Here is a 25776-nt window from a genome sequence, read left to right on the forward strand (position 1 = left end):
CCAGGATTTCGCCTTGGCCCGTCGGCCCAACAGCTCCACCATGGCTCCTAGCTCTCTCCTCTCTGCCGTGGCCGGCAGTCCACTGGCTCCACCGGAGTCTCTCGTCCCTCCGGCTCCATCCTCCGGCTTTGCCTTGTCCCTCCGTCCCTCCGGCTCCACCAGGCTCCTCCATCCCTCCGGCTTCACCTTGGTCCTCTGTCGCTCCGGCTCCACCGTGGCCTCCCGGATCCATGCTTCCATGTCGGTCACTGGCGCCATCGGCTCCACCTCGGCCCTCCAAAACCTCCTTGTCACCCTGGCTCACTGGCTCTCCGTCTCCACCTCAGGCTCCTCCGCCGCCGTCGGTCGGCCCCCTGGAGTCGTCAGCCCTTCCTCCTCCATGGCTCCTCCCTCCGTCTGCTCCACCATGGGTCATTATTATGGCAGTGGCCTGGGTCCTGCCTGGCTCCTCCTACTCCAAATCCCTCCTGTTGTCTCCCTGGCTCCTTCCTCCGTCGTCTCCACCTTGGGTTCGTCGTCTCCCTCCCGGGTGTCCGTCCTCCTCCCGAACCTCCTTCCAAGTTCCCACCCAGCCCTCCCTCTGTTGTTTCTACGGCGCAATGACGTGGCTTCCTTCAAGTTTTCAATGTTTCAGCAGAAATTTTTCCCCTATTTTTAACAAGTAGTATTGTTAACATTTTTAAACAGTTATTACATTCACTTTGTCACAGTCATTTATCACACTGACCTTGCAAGAATTACCTCCTGCCACGTTCATTGATTTATATGGTATATTATAAAAGATACAATCCATCAGTGAGGTGAGAACAAAAACGCTTGTTGAAGCTAGACTCTGGAACAAAAGAGCTTGACATATTCCACTTCAATGAAATAGAAAAGACCACTTTTATACCTTTCTCTATTTTACTGAATGACTGCAATTTCACCTTCCACATTTTTATACTCACCTCATTTATGTAAAACCTATTCTGTTCTTTGTCTCCATTTGAAAATCAATAGCCATAATCTTTTGTAGCCTTTGCCAAACTGCATTTGATCTCCTCCTTTCTCATTGGCATTTTGTTTGTGTTTGCAGGTTTGTGATTGGCCGGGAGCGTCCAGGGCAGCAGAGCGAGGTGGCTCAACTCATCAGTCAGACTCTGGAGCAGGAGAGACGTCAGAGAGAGATGATGGAGCAACAGTACGCCCAGTATGATGCTGATGATGACGAGGTGAGCGCTGAACAGGTCTCACGTCACAGCTTGTCTGAGCATGTCTGTGACTGTCTAAACAGGTTAATCAACCGTCCCCAGCCAGTTGGAGCAGGTTCAAATCTATTATCCATGATTCGTCCATGCTACAAGCCTCAACCTGTTACAATTTGTCACATCAAAGCGCAGCAGGATGAAGCAGTTTTGCTAGTCAAACTCGATAGAAAATCAAGCTGTAACCTGTCTAGTCATATAAAAAATTATACTATGAATTGATGGGTTGCGCAACTCTGGTTCATCAACATATCTGTTGTATAATTTTTTTCACAATATTCTACCACCAAATCTGTTGCTCCATCTCCATCCTGTTGAATGGAAAAATCTCAAATATAAATAATAAATAATAAATAAATATAAAAATATAAAATATAAATGTCAGTTTTCACAAAGAAAAGTGGGGCTAATTTGAGTTCTTTGATTAAAATAAAGTTCAAAAGAAAATAATAGAAATTCTTTGCAACACACATACAAACACACACACACATGCATATATATTAATATTAGGGCTGTCAAACGATTAATCGCATACAAAATAAAAGTTTGAGTTTGCCTAATAAATGTGTGTGTGCTGTGTGTAATTATTATGTATTTATAAACACAAACACATTCATGTATATATTTAAGAAATATTTGCAAGTATATGTATTTATTATAATTTTTATATAATTGATATTATTTATAAATAAAAATATTTTGTACATAACATATTTTTCTTAAATATATACATTCATTTATTTGTATTTATATATACATAATAATTACACACAGCACACATATATTTGTTAGGCAAACTCAAACTTTTATTTTGTTTGCGATTAATCGCGATTAATCGTTTGACAGCCCTAATTAATATTTAATAATATTTTACAGTTATTTAAATATTTAATTTAATTATATTTAAAATATAAAATAATAATAATAATTACTATTATTGTTATTAGCTCATCACCATGCGAAACACGATCATTTTGAAATATTAAAAATAGATTTTTTTATTTTGTTTTTTATATATGTATATATGTATATGTGTGTGTGCACAATTATGATTATTAGTACTAGTAATGTATATTTGATTTTTTCAGATAAAAAAATAAAAATAATAATTAATAATAATTTAAAACCTAATAAATAATGAATATGATAATAATAATAATAGTAATAATAATAATTAGTATTATTATTTGCTCTTCATCATGCATAATACAATAATTTTTCAGATTAAAAATGGATTTTTTTCAAATTGTTTTTAGATTTTTATTTTGTGTATCATTTTATGTGTATAAAACTTTAAATAAAATTAATAATCATTAATCATCATTATTATTGTTAGCTAATCATCATGCATAATACATTATTTTTTTAATATTAAAAATTGTTTTTTTTTATTTTGCAAAATTAAAAAAAACAATTTTTATTTATTTTATTTATATATATTTTATATATATATATATATATATATATATATATATAGATAGATAGATAGATAGATATAGATATGGATATACACACACACATTTTTTACTTAGTAATTTATATTTTAACAATTTTATTTAAAAATTTAAAAATAGTGATTTATGAGAATAATGAAAATTATTAGCTAGCTCATCATTATGCATAATTTTTAAAATATTAGGAATTGCATAGGAATATTAGGATTTTCTATTTTATATATATATATATATATATAATTTTATTATTTAAAACCTAATAATGTTGATAATAATAATAATAATAATAATAATGATGATTATTATTTATTATTATTTATTATTACCTCATCATCATGCATAATACAATATTTTATTTATATTAAAAAAGGATTTGTAACATTTTTATTTTTTTATTTTGTTTATCATTTTATATGTGTTTAAAACATTACATTAAATTAATAATAATAAATAAATAAAAATGATAATAATGATAATAATAAAATTAGTAAATTATATATGAATTAAAAATGTATAACAAAATAAACGTATATAAATGAATAATGTATACCAAAATATTTTTAACACATTTACCATATGACGTATTGCTGTTCCACTCAGACTTTACCATGAAATTAATGTTTACTCAAGCTTATTATTATTATTATTATTATTATTTATTATTATTATTAAATGTCCATCTCTTCTTCTCTGAGTAATTTTTTTTCATAATTTAACAATTTCTTTGACTGTCATTCAACAAAAATATAATTTTAAAGTAGAAAATTTATAATATCCCACTTGATATTTAGTTTTTCCAAATACTAATAATCAGTCTTACTACATAAAAATATGATATTTCTCCATTGTTATATCAGATTAGATTTCATTAGATTTCAGCAGTGTTACAAAGTGTGCTTAGGTTGTTGAGAGATTCTTATGGAAAAACACCCACAGTGGCAGCTTTCTTCTCCATGGAGAGTTGATGGGGTTTGTTATATTACTAGTCACCGAGCAGTTATTGCTCAGTTCTCATTAGCGGCCTGGCTTTTCAAACAAAAGGGCCACAAGTCTGTTGCTGCGATCTGGTTTCAAAGGATTCAGAACGGTGCATTACCATAATGCATGCAGGTCTGTCACCACAATGAGATACTATACGAAAGCGCTGATGACTGACTGAAGAAAGCGTTGAATTAATTGTCTGCTACGATTCAAAGATAATTACATCAGTAACCCAGGCAAAGCAATTTCTACCTTGTGATTTGGGGGACACAGACAATTTAACATTATAGGCTCTCGTGCAGCGCAGAATGATGCAAGACTCAGACGTGCTAATGCAAGAGTGAATTTTTAATGCCTTGCGTTATTTGTCAGTGAGAATCTAGGATGTGTGCGCTGATTACAGATTGCATCAAAATCTCACATTTATACGTTTAGCTGATGTCATTCTTAAGTACCCGCATGGTTTTATGTGTTCCTCCTCTGCGGTAACGTCTGGATATTGTGTGGCGGCTGGCTCGGATGCAGACTGCGCTCTTGAAATGGCTGTGCGATCAGCACTGTTTTATAATTCTGGCACCGGCGGCTTCTCCCAGCAGACGGGCTGCCCGTAAGGAATTGTAATGAATGTAGCAGTCCTTCTAAAAGATTAGCATGTTTGCGTGTGGGTGGGTGGGTGTTTGTTCGTGTGAATGTGCCATGTGTGTGCTTGAGCGTCAGCACATGTGAATGTCTGTTTAAATGTGTCATATCGGTGTTGTGTGAGAGAGGCCTCGCAGAATGAAGGTTTTGGGGCTGGTGTGTTTACTGAGGTAGAATGGCGTGAACCTTCCTGAAATCTTGCTGTGCTGTGGATAAGCAGCTGCCAAAACCATTCACAAGCTGCCTGCCAGCAGTAAATGGCCTTAAAACAGCAGGGTCCTGCAGGATATAGTGGCTATAAGGACATCCGAGAAAGGTGCAGAAAGGTTAGTGGTGATGGAACAGGCTTACAGTAGCCACACTTACAGCATTATATAATATCAAACCAAATAATGAAAGTTACTGTTTTGTAACCTTATTTTTTCACTCATTTTTGCAGTTACTTGTAACCAACAGAGTTCTTCATCAGCGTATAGATAGTTTTTTTCTATGGATGCATAAATAAGCAGACATTTATAATGCTACAAAAAAAACTTTTGAAAAAAAAAAAATTTTTATTTATCTAAGAATTTGGAATTTGGAAGTGATTTTGGTTGGGAAAAAGAGAGTTTATTATATATTTATTTAAATTATATTTTTATATATTTCAAATTTAACAAATGTGACAGTAAAGACAGTTTTAATGATACGAAAGATTTTTATTTAAAATAAATTTTGTTTTGATATATATATATATATATCTTTTTATTGGATAATATTGACAGAAAAATATCCCAGTATCAACCAGTAATTTATAATATATCACATTTAATTAATTAAATATATAAAAAATATAAATATTAAGAAAATTGCTTATTTTTCCATTTAGTTACTTTACATTTACTGTTAAAGTAACACATAAAGTTAAACTTTAAAAACAAATAACAGTTACATTTATCTTTATTATGAAAATATCCATTTTCATACTGTACATTATAATGTTGGCAAATTCACATGTAGTGTTTGAAAATATTTATTTAAATTTTTAGTGTTTTTATTTTTAATTTAGACACAATATTATAGAATTTTACAATGATATAAAATACAGTAAATAGAACTTAGTTTGATGTTTTGTTATCTGATACAGTGACATTCATACTTTTTTTTTTTTAGTGTGGGTTAAAGGGATAGTTCACCCAAAAATTAAAATTCTGTCATTAATTACTGACAGACGTTCCAAACCCGTAAAACCTTCGTTCATCTTTGGAGCACAAATTAAGTTATTTTTCTGTGCCTTGGCTGTGGTAGTACCCTTGCTGTCTATGCAGGGTCAGAAAGCTCTTGGATTTCATCAAAAATATTGTAATTTGTGTTCCGAAGATGAATGAAGTTCTTACGGGTTTGGAACAATTTGATGGTGAGCAATTAATGACAGAATTTTCATTTTTGTATGAACTAACCCTTTAAGTACTTTCTCTGCCCCTGTATATGACCTTCTTGCAATTAGTTTCCTCAAACATGTGCGGTACGGCAACCACCAGCGTGTTAAAAGGATGGTGACACATAAACTAATTGAATGTGACACTCCAAAATGAGCTAATTTGCCCCTTGAGGTTATCTGAGAGGTAATATCACGCTGATGATATTGAGTCTGTGTGCTACGCTCCATGTCCTCTCATTTAACGTGTGAGGGGATGAGCAAGAGAGATGAGGAGATACAAATGAGATACAACTGAGAATGCTCAGGTTAAAGCAGTACAGTAGGACAGAGTTATATCTGGCCTCCTGCTAGGCTGAATAATTTGATCTGGAAAGTAGGCCTCCCAGGGAACAGCCCTGCCCTGCAACCAGATACAAGCCTCAGCCAAGCAGAACCAACCTGTCTGTGTGTGTCTGCACATCCATCTGCCTAAAATAACTTTGGCAGACCCACACGCAAGCAGAAGAAATAGATTCTGCATGAATTGTTTTTATTTTAGAAAGATAACAGACCAAATCTGTGCAAAAGTTTGCGATCGTTGTATTCTTATTCAGCAAGGATGGATTTAATTTAACAAATGTGACAGTAAAGACATTTATAATGTTACAAAAGATTTATATTCATCACTGAAATTAAATTGAAAAAACTGTTTTCACAAAAATAGGAAGCAGCAAAGCTGTTTTCAACATTGATAACCATAAAAAATGTTTCTTGAGATTGAAGATTGGAGTAATGACTGCTGAAAATTCAACTTTGCCATCACAGAAATAAATTACATATTAAAATATAGTCAAAAATAAGCCATGTATTTTAAATGTTAATAATATTTCACAATATTGTTGTTTTTAACTGTATTTTTTATCAAATAAATACAGCCTTAGTACGCATGAGACCAAAAACAGACCAAAATTGTTGAACAGTAGTGTGTTTCATACATTAATTCCACATTGAAAACAGACTCAATTTTTCAAATTTATGCACGTGTTGCTACAAAATCACTAAGATGTTCAGAGTGCTTGCTAGAGCATTGCTACATGATTGCTAGGGTGTTTTGTGGGTTGCTCGGTCGTTGTTTGCTAGCTCAAGTCAAAAGATTGATTGAAATTTTGTTTGGCATATAGGATTTGTTTTATTCGTTTGTACTTTTTTGTGGTTTGCCTTGTTTAATCGTTTTAAAATCTAATAGGAAATTTCAGTGAGCAGTGGAAATTGAGGTGAAGTTCACATTTCAATTGGCTAAACATACTAGTTAGTATAAAATCAAAGCTAGTTTTTTGCAGCACGCTGACATATGGCGCAGTTACGCTTCGGGTGTCCCAAGATCGAATCCCACCTTGTGTACCTTTCCCGATCCCACCCCCCTCTCTCTCTCCCACTCGCTTCCTGTCCTATCTCCACTGTCCTATCTAGAAAAATTGCGAAAATGGCCAAAAAAAAAACAAAAAACAAATGGCCTAGTTTCTTTGTTTGTTCTTAAAGGAGAACTCCACTTCCAGAACAACAATTGATAATTTACTCACCCCCTTGTCATCCAAGATGTTCATGTCTCTCTGTCTTCAGTCGTAAAGAAATTATGGTTTTTGATGAAAACATTTCAGGATTTTTCTTCATATAATGGACTTTAATTGTGCCCCCGAATTTGAACTTCCAAAATGTAGTTTAAACGCAGCTTCAAAGGGCTCTAAATGATCCCAGCTGAGGAAGAAGGGTCTTATCTAGCGAAACGATCTGTCATTTTTTTTCGGAAAATTTGTATACTTTTTAAGCACAAAAGCTCGTGTAGCACAGGCTCTGGTATGCACGTTCACGATGCTACATACTATTGAATCATGTCGAAAGGTCACGCCGAATGTAGGCAGAACTACAGACCCAGCGTTTACAAAGCGAACGCGGAGGAGAAAATAAGATGAGTTTTTTGCCATACTCTACCGTTTTTTAGCCGGAGTACACAGACGATGAAAGACGTGATTCGTAGCAGCGATGGGACGTTCGGATCATTTTACCGACTCGGACCTTTGAGTCTCGTTCAGCAAAATGAACAAATCTTTTTTCGAGTCATTTCATTAACTTCAGCCAAATCAGCATCACGTGACAGCCCCATAAGATGAACAAACGACTCTCAAAACCCGGAGACTCGAAACAGGTGAACTAATTACAGTACAGAACCTAATAGGATGTTGCGCATGCGGGACTGAACGAATCACTTCCAGAGACGACTCATTCTTTGCAAGTCACATTAAAGGTTCATTCAAAATGAATGAATCATTCAAGAACGACCCGTGGACGCGCATCCGAGAGCCTGTGCTACGCGAGCTTTTGTGCTTAAAAAGTATACAATTTTTTTGGGATCATTTAGAGCCCTTTGAAGCTGCATTTAAAGTACTTTTTGGAAGTTCAAAATCGTGGGGGAACAATTGAAGTCCATTATATTAAGAAAAATCCTGAAATGCTTTCCTCAAAAACCGTAATTTCTTTACGACTGAAGACTGAAAGACATGAACATCTTGGATGACAAGGGGGTGAGTAAATTATTTGTAAATTGGACTTCTCCTTTAAGAAAATACAGCATCCTGGACACACAATGTAAAGGTGTTCAGCCTATTGAAGATACAGTAGAAACCCTACACATTGATTGCTCTAGTAAATGCAGTGCGGATGTTTATTCCCATGTGTCCGTGCTTAGACAGGGGAGTACGCCACGGATGAGGAGGAGGAGGCGGGCCAGACAGGAACAGACAGAGATGTGGCCATTGAGGTTTTCGATTTACCCGAAAACGAGGACATCATCTCGCCATCAGAACTGGACGCCACCAAACTTTATCAGAAGTTTCGAGAGGTAAATCAAGACTGCATGCATTTTTTTGACAAATGATCAATGAAAGGTACTTGTACTTGAAGCAGTAGTTTACTCAAAAATGAAAATTCTGTCATTGATTACTCAGCTTCATGTCGTTCCAAACCCATAAGACCTTTCAGAACAAATAACAAGAACAAATTAAGTTATTTTTGATGAAGTCCGAGAGCTTTCTGACCCTGCCTAGACATCAGTGTAACTGACACGTTCAAAACCCAAAAAATGTGGTCAGGACATTGGTAAAATCCATAATTCAACTGTATACTTTTTGTGCTCAAAGAAAACAAAACTACTTTATCCAACAGTTTCTTCTGTTCGTCTCAGTCTTCGATGCGTGTTTACGAGAGTACCACGTTCTGACATAGAACGTCCATCTCTCTTATTTCATCTTCTCGTCTGTATGGTCTGGTTCAAATAAGTAAGGATGGGTAAAAAAATTGCAAGTCATCCGCTCTGTCAAAATCTTCAGACATGTTTACAAAGACTGTTTTATGTTCACCGTGTGTCATCTTCTGCTTGTAAACAGGGCGCATTCGGAATATCATTGAATGTTTTAGTTGTGTTGCTGTCTATGCAGGGTCAGAAAACTCTCGGATTTCATCAAAAATATCTTAATTTGTGTTCTGAAGATGAGCAAAGGTCTTATGGGTTTGTAACAACATTAAGGGGGGTGGGAAATTAATGACAGAATTTTCTGGGTGAACTATCGTTTAAACCTTTAGAAAACCTGAAAAGGTCAGGCTAAATATTAAGTCAGCTGTCAGCTTTATTTTCTGTCTAAATGCAAATTTTAATTTTGTTGTTTTAATAAATTCCAAGTTAATTGTGTGTTAAATAATAATTTTTGCTTTCTAATCATCAAAGAATATTTTCACAAAAATATTAAGCAACTGTTAATGTTTGTTGAGCAACAAATCAACATATTGCAATCATTTCTGAAGAATCATGTGACACTGAAGGCTGGAGTAATTGCTGCTAAAAATCTTGCTAAATACGAATAAATTACATTAAAAATATATTACAATAGAAAACAGGTATTTTAGAATGTAAGACAATTGTAAACTGTAAAAGTCCCTTCTGCCACCCTGCCATGACAGGTTAATCAACCTAGAAAAAACAGACCATGTAAATACTGTAAATCCTAGAATTCACTCATTCCTCAGCTGTCTCAGTCTTTTTTTTGCTTGCTCTTTGCTGTTCTTTCTCTTGAGTCTGGATTTGCAGAGAGAGAGAGTGTGTTGTCACGCAGAAAGAGCCTCTCCGGTCAGTTCCCTTTGAGAGGAGGACTGTCCTTGATCATCCACTCATCTTTCTTCTACTCTCTCTTATTCCTTTATGTCTACAGCTGCAGATTAAACACACTGTCACTGAAGCTGAGATTCAGAAACTCAAGAACAAGGTAAGAGGCTACCGTATCTGTTTTTCCCCCCCACAGAAAGCTACAATTTACGATTTTTTCCCCAACTGGCATTTGCAGTAAGTTGAAGGAAAAGAACAACTGGTTTAGTTGCAAGTTTCCCTTATACTTAAAACTTTTTTGTTTGTTATCAATAATAAAGCAAGAGGAAAATGCACCCACAGGACTTTAGTCAATGTTAGTGTTATTTTAGTATTATTTACTATTATACAGTGTTATAATGTTTATTAATATTTTGCATTCGTTTTATATTTATATTGTCAGTTTTCATTTTAAATTTAGTTTGGGTTTAAGTAATTTTGTAATTAGTTTTTGTCATTTTTATTCATTTTTAAATATTTATAGAATGCTTTAATTACTATTTCAGTTTTAGTTTTATTAATTTTAGCACTTATTTCAGTCAGATTCTAAGGCAAAATGGCAAATTTTTATTTTGAATTTTTTATGTTTAGTTTTTCGTTTAACATTTATATGATTTTTAGCTTTCTTAATTTACTGAAAACTAGTTTTAATAGTTTTTTAAAAATCTGATGTTTGTGTTGCAATCAGCTCAAATCTGTTGTGTATTTTGTAGTCTGAACAGCAAAAACAACAACCCAACTAGGGTTTTTATCATTTAAAGCATGGGGCATATGAAAACCATATAATATGTTGTCTTGATTTCCAAGTGTACCCTTTTTTTCTTACATTTTCCTCATAGCTAGTGACATTCACTATGTAGTGATATGTGAATGAGTGCATGAGTCAGCAGTTTTGGACAGTATATGCATGAATGCACCTTGTGAATTCAGTGGCAAATGTCATGATAGACATGAGCAGAATCAAAAATCGCAGCTTTCCACACTGACAGCAACTCTCAGTTGTTGTCTGAGAAAATCTCTTGGCGTAGTGCTTACGTTTACATCATTACCATAGCAACCCATGTAGACGCGCCAGATATTGACTATACTGTCTGAACAAACGTCAGATTTCATCACTTGTAAAATAACAGCGCAGACAGTCAGGGCAACAATTTGCATTTGTTTATGGTGTGAACGAAGCCATTTATATTCTTCTGGCTCACATGGACACATGTTGACATGTCTATCTATTATTCTATCATTCTATGTATCATTCCTGTAACATAAACGTAGTATGCACATTTCTTGAGTTTCTTCATGTTCATGTTTACCTTCATTTCTTCCCTGTGTCTCCATCCTGGTCTCTCTATTTAGCTGGCCGCGGTGGAAAAAGAGAAGTCACGGTGGGAGAGAGAGAAGACGCAGCTCAAGCAAAGCATTGAGGACAATAAGGAGAGGATGCTAAAACTGGAGAGTTATTGGATCGAGGCTCAGACGCTGTGCCATACGGTCAACGAGCATCTGAAGGAGGCCCAAAGTCAGTATCAGGCCCTGGAAAAGAAGTACAACAAGGCCAAGAAGCTCATTAAGGACTTCCAGCAGAGGTACAGAGACTGAAATGACAGAAGTGTACTTTATCCATGTCCTCTAAACATAAGAGAATTCATAGAGATTACTAATTACATTTTAGGTAATTATGATACCAGTGCAGTGCTGAAGAAAAGGATCTTGATTATATGGTGGCTGTTTTATCACAAAAGACCACAAAATGAGCTCATTACCATAAATGGCAGCAAAAGATCTTCTGAGTTTTTAAACTAGCGGTTTTCTTAAACTCTGTTAGTTCGCTTGCTGTCTGCTACTTACATAGGTAGCTGGCATCTTAGGTAGCATCCTAATCATAATGGAACCTCATAGGCAACCCAAATTGGAAACACTTATAGGTATACACTCTAATGTTCAAGGTTTGGTTCATTGTCACCAGTAGCACAACTATCTCATTTTTTTCTTGACAAGAAGTGTGTTTATTTAGTTGCAGAATGTACATGTACAGAAGGTACAGGTGACGAGGGAGCTTCATTAGAACAACTGTGAACTGTGGTCAGATGAGATTTTGTCAGGCCATATGTCAGTAAAAACTAATTTTCCTGTCCTGTCAGCTGCAATTCTGTGCTTGTAGCACATGCACTTCAATTGCACACACAAATGCGGTGGCATGCACTGTAGCCTGTATCATTTCATATTAAAGCGCAAATTAAACTACGAGCATGTGTGTCAGATACGCGTCACGTTTAGCAACGGCGGCTCTTAAAGTAATAGCAGCCAAATAACCTAATAACCCAGCTGCTGTCATGTTTGTTAAAGAACAAAAGAAAAAAGAGGAAATCAATAACTTTAAGGACTCATCTGTATTTGATTTATTATTTAGTGTTTGATTTATTTATTTTTTTTTTCAATTTCTGTATATTTCCTACTTGCTGAAGGGCACAAATGAATAATGGGTTTATGTGAAGATTGTTTTGAGTTCACTTAAATAAGAAGTTATTTTTTAAGTCCAGTAAATGTTAGAATTGATAGCTATTAATTATATTCTAATGTTAAATGACTAAAGTCAGTCCTTAAATATTAGGGAAAAAACAATTTTCTAGAGACATCAGTAATATTGGTATCAGTGGTACTCACCCTCATTCATATAAAAACTGAACAAATATTAAAAACATACTGTCTTTATGTAGTTTCTACATTAATCTGAAGATTGAATGTGGAATTATTGCAATATAAAAATAGATTTAATGTTAGGTGGGATTAATTGCGATTAATCATGATTAATTTCAGAAAAAAATGTGTGATTAATTAGTAGGGCTGCCCTTGACTTAAGATTGGTTGACCAATAGTCATACATTTTATGAGATTAGTCGACTAATCGCATGTTTATAATGGCTTATTATTAAGCCATTAAATCATAATAATGAGCCTTTAATTGCCTACATAGCCTATTAAATGCTGAAGTGCACACAAAAAAAGCTTTCCACAGCGCACCGGCAGAAGTAATGATTATGAATGTGTCAGGGAAAAACAGTAAAGAGGCTGTATTAACGTTTTATTAATTTATTAATAAACTGGTGCTTTCTTTGTTTTTGGCTTAAGAGATAAAGTCGGCAACACTGACTCATCTTCGATGTAGTGATGCACCTCTTTGCATGTTTCATACGGATTACATAATCTGAGAATATTTGTTTTCTATTTGAATTGGATTATTTAAAAGTAGACATTTCTCTCTGTAGATATTTTTTCATGCCTGTAAGGCAAGTATACAAAGAGTTTTCAATGTTTTCTCAAGTTCACAGAGAGCGCATCCTGTGCACTTTAATTATTTTACAAAAGCGCAACATTTTGTTGTTATTCTGGGTGTGCATAAATAAACATGGCGTCTTTACAGATTTGAAAGATGTTTTACTCTATCTGTATGATAAAAATGACAGAGTATTTTAAGTGCAAGTGACTGCACCAGCGCATCCATCTGTCATGCAGTGTGTGCTACTGTTCAGCTTCCACACTCCACACAGACACTTGAATAGCACACATTTTTCTAGGTTAACATTAAACTTTTGGTCAAACCAAGCCTCTACTCATTGACTATTGGAAGGCAGCCCTATTAATTAGTTAATTTTTTTTATTGATTGACAGCACTAATTTATCTTTAACATTTATGTCACTTTGCCCACAATCTAGGATGGATGTTGCAGTGCATTGTAGGATTGGCTTCTCCACAAATGATACGTCTTGTTAAATTTGAACAAAAATAAGTCTTAATAATCTGCATAATTATGCAACCTATTTTTTGTAACAGCCTTTGTGTTTGTGATTCTGTACATAGGCATCTCTCTAGGTTTTGGCACAGAGCCCTAGTGACAAGAAATGGCTTGTAGCTGTTTATATGCAAAGTCTGTAAAACAGTTGTCATGCTGGAGCAAGTATATGCTGACGTAGCTGGTGAAGCTAGTTGATTAGAATGGTAAAGCTAGAAGATTCAAAGTGCATTTCAACAGGATAGATTTTGTACTTAAATGCAGCTTAGGTTTTAAATGAAAAGATATGTTGCGATTTTATAATTGCGAACTGTGAGTTTAATCTTCATAATGTCTGTGTGGCTGAAGTTTGTGAGAATCGCAGAGTGCATTTCTCAAGCCTAAAAGCGTGAGCGGCAGAGTGTGTGATGCTGTGAGCTGATCTCTGTGGTCATTTCGATCACAACTCTTCTCCTCTGGAGCCTGACTGCCTTTAATTGTGGTTTCCCTTCAGGCATTATTGCTATAGTTAACTGCGGAGTCGCTGTCTATCCATGCTGTCAAGCCTGAGTAAGCAGTCATGGCACTCCATTGTACGAGGAGTCTCTCAGTAGTTTGATGGATTTGTTTTTTGTTATTTGCTTGATAATGAGGGTTTCTGCTCTAGATTCGAAGAACTTCGAAATAGACTAATAGGTCCACGCAAATCCGTCTCAGCCCATATATGTACACAAACATTATTGCCCTTTTGCCAAATCTCTGTCTTTGCTTTCTTTCAGAGAGATGGAGTTTGCTCAGAGGGAGGATGCAGAGAAGAAGAGGCTGGAGGAGGCGGAAAAGGCTCATTTGGCTGAAATCCAGAGTCTTCAAGTTAGGGTAATTATCTGCACACACACACACACACGTCAGTGCACTTCACTGAATTTCATAGCAACTGTCTCGAACTGTGAAATCATCCAAAGTCTGCTTGCATTATTCAGTTTGTGAGCCCGCATAGAAGACGTATATTGCAACTGAGCAAGAGAATTAAAGGGATAGTTCACCCAAAAATAAAAATTCTGTCATTCATTACTCACCCTCATGACTTTCAAAACCTGGAAGACCGTTCATCTTCAGAACACAAATTAAGATATTTTTTATGAAATCTGGGAGCTTTCTGACCCGCAACTGACACGTTGGCAAGGCCCAGAAAGGTAGTAAGGACGTTGTTAAAATAGTCCATGTGACATCAGTGGTTCAACCGTAATGTTCTGAAGCTAAGAGAATACTTTTTGTGTGTTGCATCACAGTAATAAAATATAGCTGCAAGCAAAGCACATGTGAAAAAAAGACATAATTTAGCTAACCTGTATCCACATAAATCATTTATTTAAAAAAAGCACTTTTGGCAAATCCAGGTAATTTACCATAGAAGTATTATGTTTTTTTAACCTTTATGACTGTTATAGTGCCAGCTATAGTGCCATGCTTGTTTAGAATCACCTGTTGCATGTACTCAGCAAGTTTTGAGTTTTTCTTTTTCTTTTTTTTTACAGACTTAAAGATTAAATTTCAACAATTTTTTAACAATTATTGGCCTAGAGAGTCCAGAGAATTGTACTGCAGTGTTTTTTTCCAGATTGAATGAAAAAACTAGGACTAGTTTGGTTTAGTTTTTTTACATCTTCAATAATTTAATAAATGATTTGATTGACAGCAGTGGTTCTAAAGGCAAAGTTGTCCAGAATGAGGAGTTGTATCGTATGGTATAAATATTGCATGTACGTGTGAAAAACCATGTGACGTACAATAGTTTACGCCTTTGAAAAATGCGATATCACCCCTCAGTGGCTGATCTTTTTCAAATTTCTCTCCGGGGTTGTGAGTCGAACGGGTTTGTTTTGGTTTACTGTTATAGTGCCAGCTGTGGTCCAATCCCCTTAAAACTTTACATACTTGTTTATAATCACCTGTCGCATGTGCTCAGCAGGTTTCATGAAGTTTTGAGTTTTCCTTTAGGCTTTATAGGATTTGGGGTAAATTTGGGCTGGCCTCTTTTCTAAATGACCTCAAAGGGTAAATTTCAACATTTTTTTTTTTTTTTTTTTTTTTTGATAGTTATTGGCCTAGAGAGTCCAGAGAATTGTGTGTTTTTTTTAATATTGAATGAAAAGCCTAGGACTAGTTTGCAAAAGTATTTTTTTTACATTTTATCAATCATTTAACAAACGATTTGATTGACAGCAGTGGTTCTAGAGGCAAAGTGGTCCGGAATGAGGAGTTGTATTGTATGAATATCATGTGGATATGCAAAAAAAACGTGCATCGTACAATCGTTTACACCCTTGAAAAATGCGACATTGCCTCCAGTGGCCAATTTCTTTCAAATTTCTCTCAGACCTTTAGGGCCGTGAGTCGAACAGGCCCACCGAGTTTCGTTCCGATCTGCCTCCGTTAACCTTGTCTAACAGGTGCTCAAATATCGTCGGCCAATGTCGGCCTTGTTTTTTGAGATACGCAAAAGTCCTTCTAGACACATGTGGCACTTTGGGCCAAGGCTGTGCACACCAATTTTCATGTTGATAGGACAAATGTTTTTTTTCCCTCTAATAGCACCACCACGATTTTTTTTCCTGTGACCTCAAATTGAGCTCCTACATAAATGTTCTGAGTCTGGTGAACATGTCTCATTTCATTCAGGAGTTACAGACATTTTGCTAAAAGTGGCCTTGCCATCGGTGCCAATAGCCTCGTGGCCCTGCCCCTTTTAAAGATTTTGCCGTTCCTTTGCAACAGTGAGTCAAATGTTAAACCTTTTTTTGATAATTATTGATATTCACTCTCCAGAGAATCTTTCTGTGTTGGTTTGGTTCTGATCGGGACTAGTTCGCAATTGTAGGTTTTTCAAAAAATGCGAAATACCCGAAAATTTCGGCAGGCTCACGATCAAATCTGAGGTGTGTGTTTTTGTCATGAGCCAAGGATTCCAACGACACAAGACCTTGAGTCTGTGACTGACGGTTTAGGAGTTATGAATGATTTCATACATTTTTTCGCTGTAGCGCCCGTCAGGCCGATTTGGGTGAGCCTGGGTCACGTTGTAGGTGGTGTTAGTACTACCATCCCTCCAAGTTTCAAGTCTCTATGACTTACGGTTTGGTCTGCACAATCAGTTTTATGTGGAGATTGCTGATCCGTGACTACTCTAACTATTACAAGCGTGCAGCGCATTTTAAAAGATACATATGTAAAAATAGAAAACTGTTATTTTAAATTATAAGAATATTTTACAATATTACTGTTTCTACTATATTGCTCATCAAATAAATGGAGCCTTGGTGCTCATAAGAGACTTCTATACTGTGTAATCCATATGTATATTGTATAAAAACTATAGCATGTATTGTTTTGTATAGATTGCTACTCTGGAGTCAGAGCTAATGCAGCTGATGAAGCAAAATGGCATCCAGGTAAACAATAACAACAACAGTGCTGAGAGCCGAGCCCAGCTGACTGAAAGACTGACGGCCTTACAGTGTCCAAGGAGAAGTGTTGCTGGAGGGGGTGAGTCACAGAAACACACAACTCAACACTCTCACCCAGTAACTCATTACTTAAAATTTAAAATGTATCTAATAAAAGCCAGATTGCTTTGATTTTTGGTCTTTATTCTCATACAAATAATCAAAACAAGCTGTTAAAAAGGCAACTGAATAGGAATTGTTAATATTAAATATTTTTGGGAATTTGACATGTCTTGTGGTCTAAGAAACTCCATCTAAAATGACAAAATATTGATAATAATATGAATAATACAATAATTAAAAAGAAAAAAAAATATATATATATGTATGTATGTGTGTGTGTGTGTGTGTGTGTGTGTATATAAGTAATAAAATAATAACTATTTAATTTTTATATAACAAAAATATATATATATTTTTAGTATTTAAAAATTGTATTATGCATGATGATGAGCTAATAATAATAATAATAATGGTAGATGATTGTATTATACATTGATGATAACAATATGAAAAAATATATTATTTTTATTATCATCATCATTGTGCATAATACAGTAATTATAAATATTATATATACATATATATATATATAAATATAAATAAAAAAAAATTATAATATTTATAAATTATTGTATTACGCATTATGATGATAATATAATATATTCTTCCTATTTTTTTCATCATGCATAATACAATAATTTTACATTTAATAATAATCATTCCATTTTTAAATAAAACAAAATATTAACAAGAATATTTAATATACAATAAAAATATATATTTTTTAGTACTTTAAATTGTAATATGCATGATGATGAGCTAATAATAAAAAAGTAATTATAATTATTATTATTATCATTGTTTTTTATTTTATATAACACAAAAAATATATTTTTAATATGTAAAAATGATTGTATTATGCATATTATGATGAGAAAAATATGAATAATATATTATTCTTACTATTTCATCATGATGCATAATATAATAACATATATATATATATATATATATACATACATACACATTTAATAATAAAAATAATTCTTCTGATTTTTAAATAAAACAAAATATTACAAACAAAAATTTACAAACTATGCAAAATTAATAAAAATAAATATTTTAAATATTTTTAAATGATTGTATTATGCATGATGATTATTATTATCATTAGTTTTATTTTTTAAATAAAAAAATATAAAATATATTAGTAGTAGAAATGTAACATAATAATAATAGTTATAATAGTTATTAATAATAGTTACTAAACAAAATAATAGTTGAATAAAAATAATTTGATAATAATATTAGTAATAACAACAATATTAATTAACGTGAAAATTATTTATACGTTATTTGCAATACACTGGCAGCAGAACAAACAAAATCCAGGGAAATAACAGTGCAACATATTCAAAAAATACTTCTGTTACTCATAGCCTCACTTGTGACCACTTTCTGCTTGTTATGTAACAGTGTCTCTTTGTAATAAACTCTATAACCAATTTGCATCAATGCCTCTACACCCTCTCTCGCTTTGACAGCTGCGCACAACTGAGGTTTGTTAATGAAATTAAAGCAGCATCGTTCATCTCAGGCACTTGATGTTTCACACCTCACACACTCAGTAGTAATGGGTGCACTGGCCCTTCAAATCTGCCTATTCTGAATCCACTGTGATCACTGTGATAAGAGTGGACAGCACTGGGAAGCTGATTGGATACATTGTGACTGAATGAGGCAGATTACGAGGAAGTGCTGCCACAGGGACGGCCTCAGTTCACTGAAAGGCTCTTCTGCAGGAAACCTCTCAGCCCTTTTTCCAACAAGAGCCCATTTCATTTCAAATATCCATAAATAGCATATGGCGCTACGGGACATTGTTTCATATAAACAACCTAGCCAGAAGTCTGTTGTAGGATTATATGTTTTCATCAGCCAAAGCACTTGATATTTGATAGTGTATTGCTGTCCTTTTTTTGCTTGAAACATTTTTTTTGTGTTAAAATACTTTCTCCTATCTTAGTTAAATGAGCAGTGGGAACTACAGTTGCAGGAAAATGTGAAAAGTATGTGACTTTGGTTATAAAATTTGATCAAAATCAAAACAAAAGACAAACACCATTTGCTCAAGCAACACTGAAACAATGATATGATTTCATGTATGTACTGAACACACTATGAAAATATGCACAGTACCAGATGGAAAAAAAAAGAATGTTGGAAAAAGTTGTGGTTGTCCCGCCCTAAACCTCCACCAAACGTTTCCCATAATCGCAGATCAGGCCTGCATTATGGTTGGGAGGAATTTTGCCCTATTCCTCTTTCAGTATAGCTACAGTTCTTGTGCTGTCTAGTGTGCAGCGCTCTCTAGAGGTCGGCGCAGTCAAGTTGAGGTCAGAGCTCTGACTGGGCCACTGGGCCAGAAGATGTATTTTCTTATGTTAAAGCCACTATGTGAGTGTTTTTCACAGTTTGGGCTCCAGGTTATGTACATAGACATTATGAGTTATTAGAAAAATGTACATACTTTTCCTACACCGCGCTGTGTTTAGCATAGAATGCAGTTTAGGTCAGCACATTTTTTAAATGTTTTTGAAGTCTCTTAGGCTTACCAAGTCTGCATTTATTTGATCATTTATTTTGTCATTTAGTTCTGCCCTTCAAAGCAGCAGAAGATACTTGCATTTTCCAAGAAGACAAAATAAGTTAAATTTACTCTGATCTACAAATTCCAAAAGTTTTCACCCCCCGGCTCTTAATACATCATTTGGAGCATCAGTGAATGTTTGAACCTTCTGTAATAGTTGCATATGAGTCCCTCAGTTGTCCTCAGTGGGAAAAGATGGATCTCGAAATCATACTGTCATTGTTGTAAAGGGTTCAAATACACAAAAATGTGGGGGAAAAAATGAAGAATTTGTGGGACCTGAAGGATTTTTCTAAAGAACAGCGGGCAGTTTAACTGTTCAGGACAAACAAGGGACTCATGAACAACTATCACTAAACAAAAAATTAGCTGTAGATCATTCAGGTAACAACACAGTATTAAAAATCAAGTGTATGTAAACTTTTGAACAGGGTCATTTTTAAAACTTCAACTATTACTTTCTCTTTTGGACTATATGTAAACGTCTTTTACTGTAAGTGAAATATCTTATTCAGGTCAGTACTAAATAAAAAAATAACATGCATTTTGTATGATCTCTCTTATTTTGGTAAAATAATTTACATTTTGATGATTCTGCAAGGTGTATGTAAACTTTTGCCCTCAACTATATATCTACACATTTTAAATAATTAGAATTTATTCAGTGTCACATCTGCTGTTTTGGTGCTCAAGAAATATATTTTTATTCTTTTGTGTGCTAGAACTGGGTGAGCTGACGGGAACCAGCGGAACTCACCCTGAGAGAAACGATAGGGTAAGACTCACTTTCACACACACCAAACACCTCTCATTCAGGTACAGGACATTCAAGCCAGATGAATATAGAGTGTAAGTCAATTCTAAGTTCATACTTAATTCACGAGTATGTGTAGAATATGTCAGGTTTCTGTGGTTACAAAATACTCCATTAACATTAAAGGGATAGTTCACCCAAAACTGAAAATTCTGTCATTAATTACTCACCCTCATGTCATTCCAAAGCCGTAAGACCTTCATTCATCTTTGGAACAAAAAATAAAGATATTTTTTATAAAAAAAGAACGAAAACGATTCAGAAAACTCTCGGATTTTACCAAAAATATCTTAATTTGTGTTCTGAAGATGAACGAAGGTCTTATGGGTTTGGAACAACATGAGGGTGAATAATTACTGACAGAATTTTCATTTTTGAGTGAACTATCCCTTTAAATGCATTCATGTTGTATTCATGGTCATAGTTGTAACTTTATTTATTTTTTACTCAGAATTAGTTTTCTTTTCCATCAGTAGTTCTTGGGTGAGGGTGTTTTTTTTCAGTTTTTTTAGGTTTCCTGAGTAAACATTATTTACAGTGTTTCCTCTCTCAGAATCAAAAGCCACACTGTATTTAGCCATTGTAAGTGTCTGTAATAACCATAATACGTCTCTACAGAGAAACAGAAGGAAGTACTGTTGGGTCAGCAAAAACTGACAGGAAACAGCTTATTGTTACAAAGAGCTTTCTTTTGGATGGTTAACACTTCTGTCTCTCTTTCTCTCGCTGTTGCTGTCTGTAGGGCTCTGGGCCTCAATCCTCCAGGGTGGCCGGTGCCACAGAGGCCAGGCTCAGGCACCCGCAGCCTCAGCAGGGACCTGATAATGAGGGTAAATGCACCAAACCATTAATACCTGATTAGAGCTCAATTACAGGCCTAATGAATTATGCTTAAGGCCTGAGAGACACAATAAGGGAAAGTCCCCAAAGAAAAGATAACATACCAGGAGGAACACCTGTAGTAATGAATATGGCTCCTGCACAGTAAATGTTGTTGAATGCTAATTATCTCTACCTGATTTTTCTACAGGCTCTTCAGCAAGTCGAGATGAGAAATCTGGCAAAAAACTACTAGACTTGGGGTAAGATGTATAAAAGTAGAGCTTTATGTAAAAGTCAGAATTAATGGAAAAGACACAAAAGTATTAGTTTACTTCCAGAATAAAAATTTCCTGATCATTTACTCACCCCCATGTCATCCAAGATGAATCCAAAGAAATTAAGATTTTTGAGGAAAACATTCCAGGAATGTTCTCCGATTGCCGATTGGTCATTTCTGTTGAAAAACAAAAATTTGTATATTTTTTAAGCACAAAAGCTTGTGTAGCACAGGCTCTGGGATGTGCGTCCACGATGCTACGAATTAGTGATGAACGAATCTTTAATGTGATTTGGGAAGAATGAGTCGTCTCAGGGAGTGATTCGTTCAGTCGCGCATGTGCAACATCCTGTTAGGTTCTGTACTGGAATTAGTTCACCTGTTTCGAGTCTTCAGGTTTTTCGAGTCGTTCGTTCATCCTATGGGGCTGTCAAGTGATGAACGAACGACTCAAACCCGAAAACTTGTAAGATATGTTTGTTATAGCATTATAGTTTTGTCTTGTTTGTAGTGTGATCACCGTTTGTGTAAGCAGTAGATGTGTTAGGGAAGTAACACGTAACATCTTATTATTTTTTGCTAAAATGAACGAAATGACTCGGAAAAAAAGATTCGTTAATTTTTCTGAACGCGACTCAAAGGTCCGAGTCGGTAAAATGATCCGAACTTTCCATCACTACTACGAATCACTTGTAAGTTCATCGTCTGTGTACTGAGTATGGCAAAAAACTCCATCTTATTTTCTCCTACAATTTGAGAGGAGGACATCGTTGTACCTTTTTGTTTGTAAACAGCGTTTGACTTACTTGCACTTTCTTAGTCTTCGCGCGTTCGCTTTGTAAGCACTGGGTCTGTAGTTCCGCGTGACCTTTCGACGTGATTCAATAGTACGTAGCATCAGAGCCTGTGCTGCATGAGCTTTTGTTCTTATAAAGTATAAAAAAATTATTTAATGAAAAAAAAAATGACAGATCGTTTCGCTAGATAAGACCCTTCTTACTCGGCTGCGATCATTTAGAGCCCTTTGAAGCTGCATTTAAACTACATTTTGGAAGTTCAAAATCAGGGCACCAATATAATCAATTTAATGCATCCTTTCTGAATAAAAGTATTTATTTATTTTTAAAAATTATAATAACAAAATAAACAAAAATATTATTGACAGCAAACTTTTGATTATTAGTGTAGTTTTAATAAAGAAACTGTGTATATTACTGATGGAAATTCTCTTGTCGGAAATCGCAACAAGCTTCTTGTAATATTTTCAGATCTTCTCTGAGGAAAACTAAAGGGAAAGAGCAGGATCTGAAAGGATCTTCTGGCAAAAGGTAAATAAAGAACCAAATGCCTAATATAAGTGGTTACATAAAGCCTACCCATCTGTGAAATTTTTGAAATCCTTTTCATAGTAATCTCGGTATAAATGCATTGTAACTTAAATCTCATAAATCATAAAATACGTGCTCAGCTGTGCTTTAAAACTGAGGTCTCCTAGACTGCAAGATGAATAAAAGGACACAAGAGCCTCCACACTGAATCCAAGGGAAAAAAAATACAAAATCTGCATTGAGGTCAAAATATACTCATGTGTCCTTAGAGACTTGTAAAAAAGAAACACAAATTTTCCTTTTACTGAGCACTTTTTGGCTTTTCGGCTAGGTTTTGTTAAGATTTCGTCCTTGGATTTAATGTGCAAACCTTTTATCCTCATTTCATTTTTCTTGAGCTTACACATCTAATTAATACGGTCTAGTCTGAACGTCTCAGCTGTGCCAAACTGCAGGACATACACACACATTTTGCATTTGAATGAATCTTCAATGATTCAAAGAATTGCTTAATCGATGATTTAAGAGAATTGCTCAGCAGATGCAAGGCTAAATAAAGGTTGTATACCCTTTGGGAATATACAGATGACCAGTTATATCCCACAGCATCACATTCCCTGGATTCCAACCATGAATTGCAATGAACTTTTAACAATGGAAATTTGTAAGAAAAACATAAATTAAGGCCGAACCGTAAGTCTGTAAAGCAGTGATATAAATGCAGCTCTCGCCTGTGAGTATGATCTCTCTCAGCTTTTGTCAGCATCTGTGCCATGTACCAGTCCTTCAGTCATTGTGTATGCTTGAATAACCAGTCCCCTATATTTAGCTCCACAGAACCTTCAGGAGAGAACAGCCCTGAAAGATGCAAGAGCAAGGTAAGAAAAGTCACACAGATGTGTATGTGTTGTGTGTATATATATATATTTTAGATTGTTTTAGTTGTTTAAAATATGAATGCTCACTGCCTGTTTAATAACCTCCCTCTGGTGTGTTGCATTTCCCTTGAACAGAAGTCTTTTTCCTGGCCACGCCTCCTTTCCTATTCATATTATGTGGTACTGTAACACGTCTTGTTTGCTCCGATCCAAGGCTAATCAGATGTTTCTCTGATTTTAGTTGTAGACATACAGTAGTTGCGCACTATTGTTGAATTATAGAGTTTTACAAATCTAAACAGACCAATTTGATCCTAAAATTGGGGAGTTTCATTCAGCTGCATGTATTCTGACTCATCTTATAATAAATGTGACCTTGCTCTGTTGCTCAGGCTCCTGGGATCAAAAAATCTTGTATTAAGTCCAGACATCAGAAAAACCATGGCCTGCAATTCCTGCTGAGTCAAGGCATTCAATTAGCTTTGAAATAATCATGCAGGACAACATATTCAGAGTATTTTCATATTCAGTTCAGAATCCCTCTCACAGACTTTGAGGTGTTTGAGACAAGCAGACTGGTAAACATGTCCATCTCATCTGTGTGGATGGTCTCTACAGGGACAAAAGTGTTTGACGTTGAGAAACTCTAAGCTCTTCAGCAAGATTTTACAGAGAAAAACAACTGGTGAACATAATGCCATTGATTTGTGAAACTGTGACCTTGTGTTCGGAACATCTGACCAGAATCATATTCAAATGTTCGTTGATTACGCATTATGTTGAAAGACTTTCCCTAAATGCATTCATTTACAAATGCAAATGAATTTACTCGGTGACAAATTATTACGATCATCATATGAGTGACAGTATCGGTGTACACAAAGCATTTTGTCTGGTGTGCATGTCTGCTTTTGTCTTGTTAATCTTAAGAGACTTAATTGGCTTAACTGTCAATCAATAGTAATTACACTGATAATTCTTTGTCAAAGTCAATAAAACAATCAGAATCAAGGAAAAATGATTACCCTCCAAGTAATAGAGAAACAATTCAAGCGAATCAAAATGATACACGGGTAAATGTGTCAATCAGATAACTAGTGTGTCTTACAGGTGTATTTCTGTCTTTGTCTTCTAGGGTCCTGGTGTCACTGATGACATCAGCCTCAGCAGCACTAGCTCCACAGAGATCAGTGGCGTCTTGACTGACGCCAAGATGTCCGGCCGATCGCATACGCTAATGCTCTCCTCAGATGAGGTTTGTTTGTTTGTACACTTGCAGCCTGATGTCAAGATTTCGTTCCAAACCTGTATGACTTTCTTTAATTGAATTATATCTAAAGGATCACTTGCATGCTAAATTAATCTGCCTGGAAAGATCAGCAAAGGCTTTTTCGGGTTCAGTGTGTGTTTTTCTTGTCTTTACGCTGCGTTTATTAGAGTGTGGATATGATTGAAGATGAGGTGAGACATTGTTTTAATGAGTTTGAGTGAATTCTTATATTTAGTCTTGAATTTCTTGCATGTGCTTTGTGATCTAACAACTTTTTTATAAAAGTGGACATTGGATGCAAAATTCACTTTTACATTGTGTTTGCATTAGTGTTGTCACGATACCAAAATTTTGACTTCGATACCTGACTAAAATATCACGATACTACTACTGAACCGATACTACGGAAAAAAAAACATAGAACAGGAAAAGTAATTGAATAATAGATGATCCAAATGGAGATCATAGTTATTTTATCTATTAAAACAAAATAAATAAATAAATAATAATAACATGCCAGTGCCACTACACGGGATTATGGTGAACAACTACCGA

General features: G+C 35.1%; 1 protein-coding gene across 6 annotated transcripts in view; it reads left to right on the forward strand.

Moving 5' to 3' along the window:
• The window catches only part of ppp1r9a (protein phosphatase 1, regulatory subunit 9A), a 70969-nt gene that overhangs the window by 37425 nt on the left and 7768 nt on the right, over positions 1-25776 (forward strand). For 3 of the 6 annotated variants that reach the window (XM_051135935.1, XM_051135934.1, XM_051135936.1), the window contains exons 6-19: positions 1076-1211; positions 8461-8613; positions 9977-10030; positions 11263-11492; positions 14456-14552; positions 17072-17219; positions 20555-20607; positions 21389-21476; positions 21677-21728; positions 23014-23073; positions 23903-23951; positions 24087-24131; positions 25087-25206; positions 25389-25412. In XM_051135935.1, coding sequence (XP_050991892.1) covers positions 1076-1211; positions 8461-8613; positions 9977-10030; positions 11263-11492; positions 14456-14552; positions 17072-17219; positions 20555-20607; positions 21389-21476; positions 21677-21728; positions 23014-23073; positions 23903-23951; positions 24087-24131; positions 25087-25206; positions 25389-25412 — 1309 coding nt within the window. The remainder of the gene's footprint in view (positions 1-1075; positions 1212-8460; positions 8614-9976; positions 10031-11262; positions 11493-14455; positions 14553-17071; positions 17220-20554; positions 20608-21388; positions 21477-21676; positions 21729-23013; positions 23074-23902; positions 23952-24086; positions 24132-25086; positions 25207-25388; positions 25413-25776) is intronic. The other 3 variants (XM_051135937.1, XM_051135938.1, XM_051135939.1) reach the window with 3 other exon arrangements.

The sequence above is a fragment of the Labeo rohita genome, chromosome 19, assembly GCF_022985175.1.
Source record: "Labeo rohita strain BAU-BD-2019 chromosome 19, IGBB_LRoh.1.0, whole genome shotgun sequence".
NCBI classification, from domain to species: domain Eukaryota; kingdom Metazoa; phylum Chordata; class Actinopteri; order Cypriniformes; family Cyprinidae; genus Labeo; species Labeo rohita.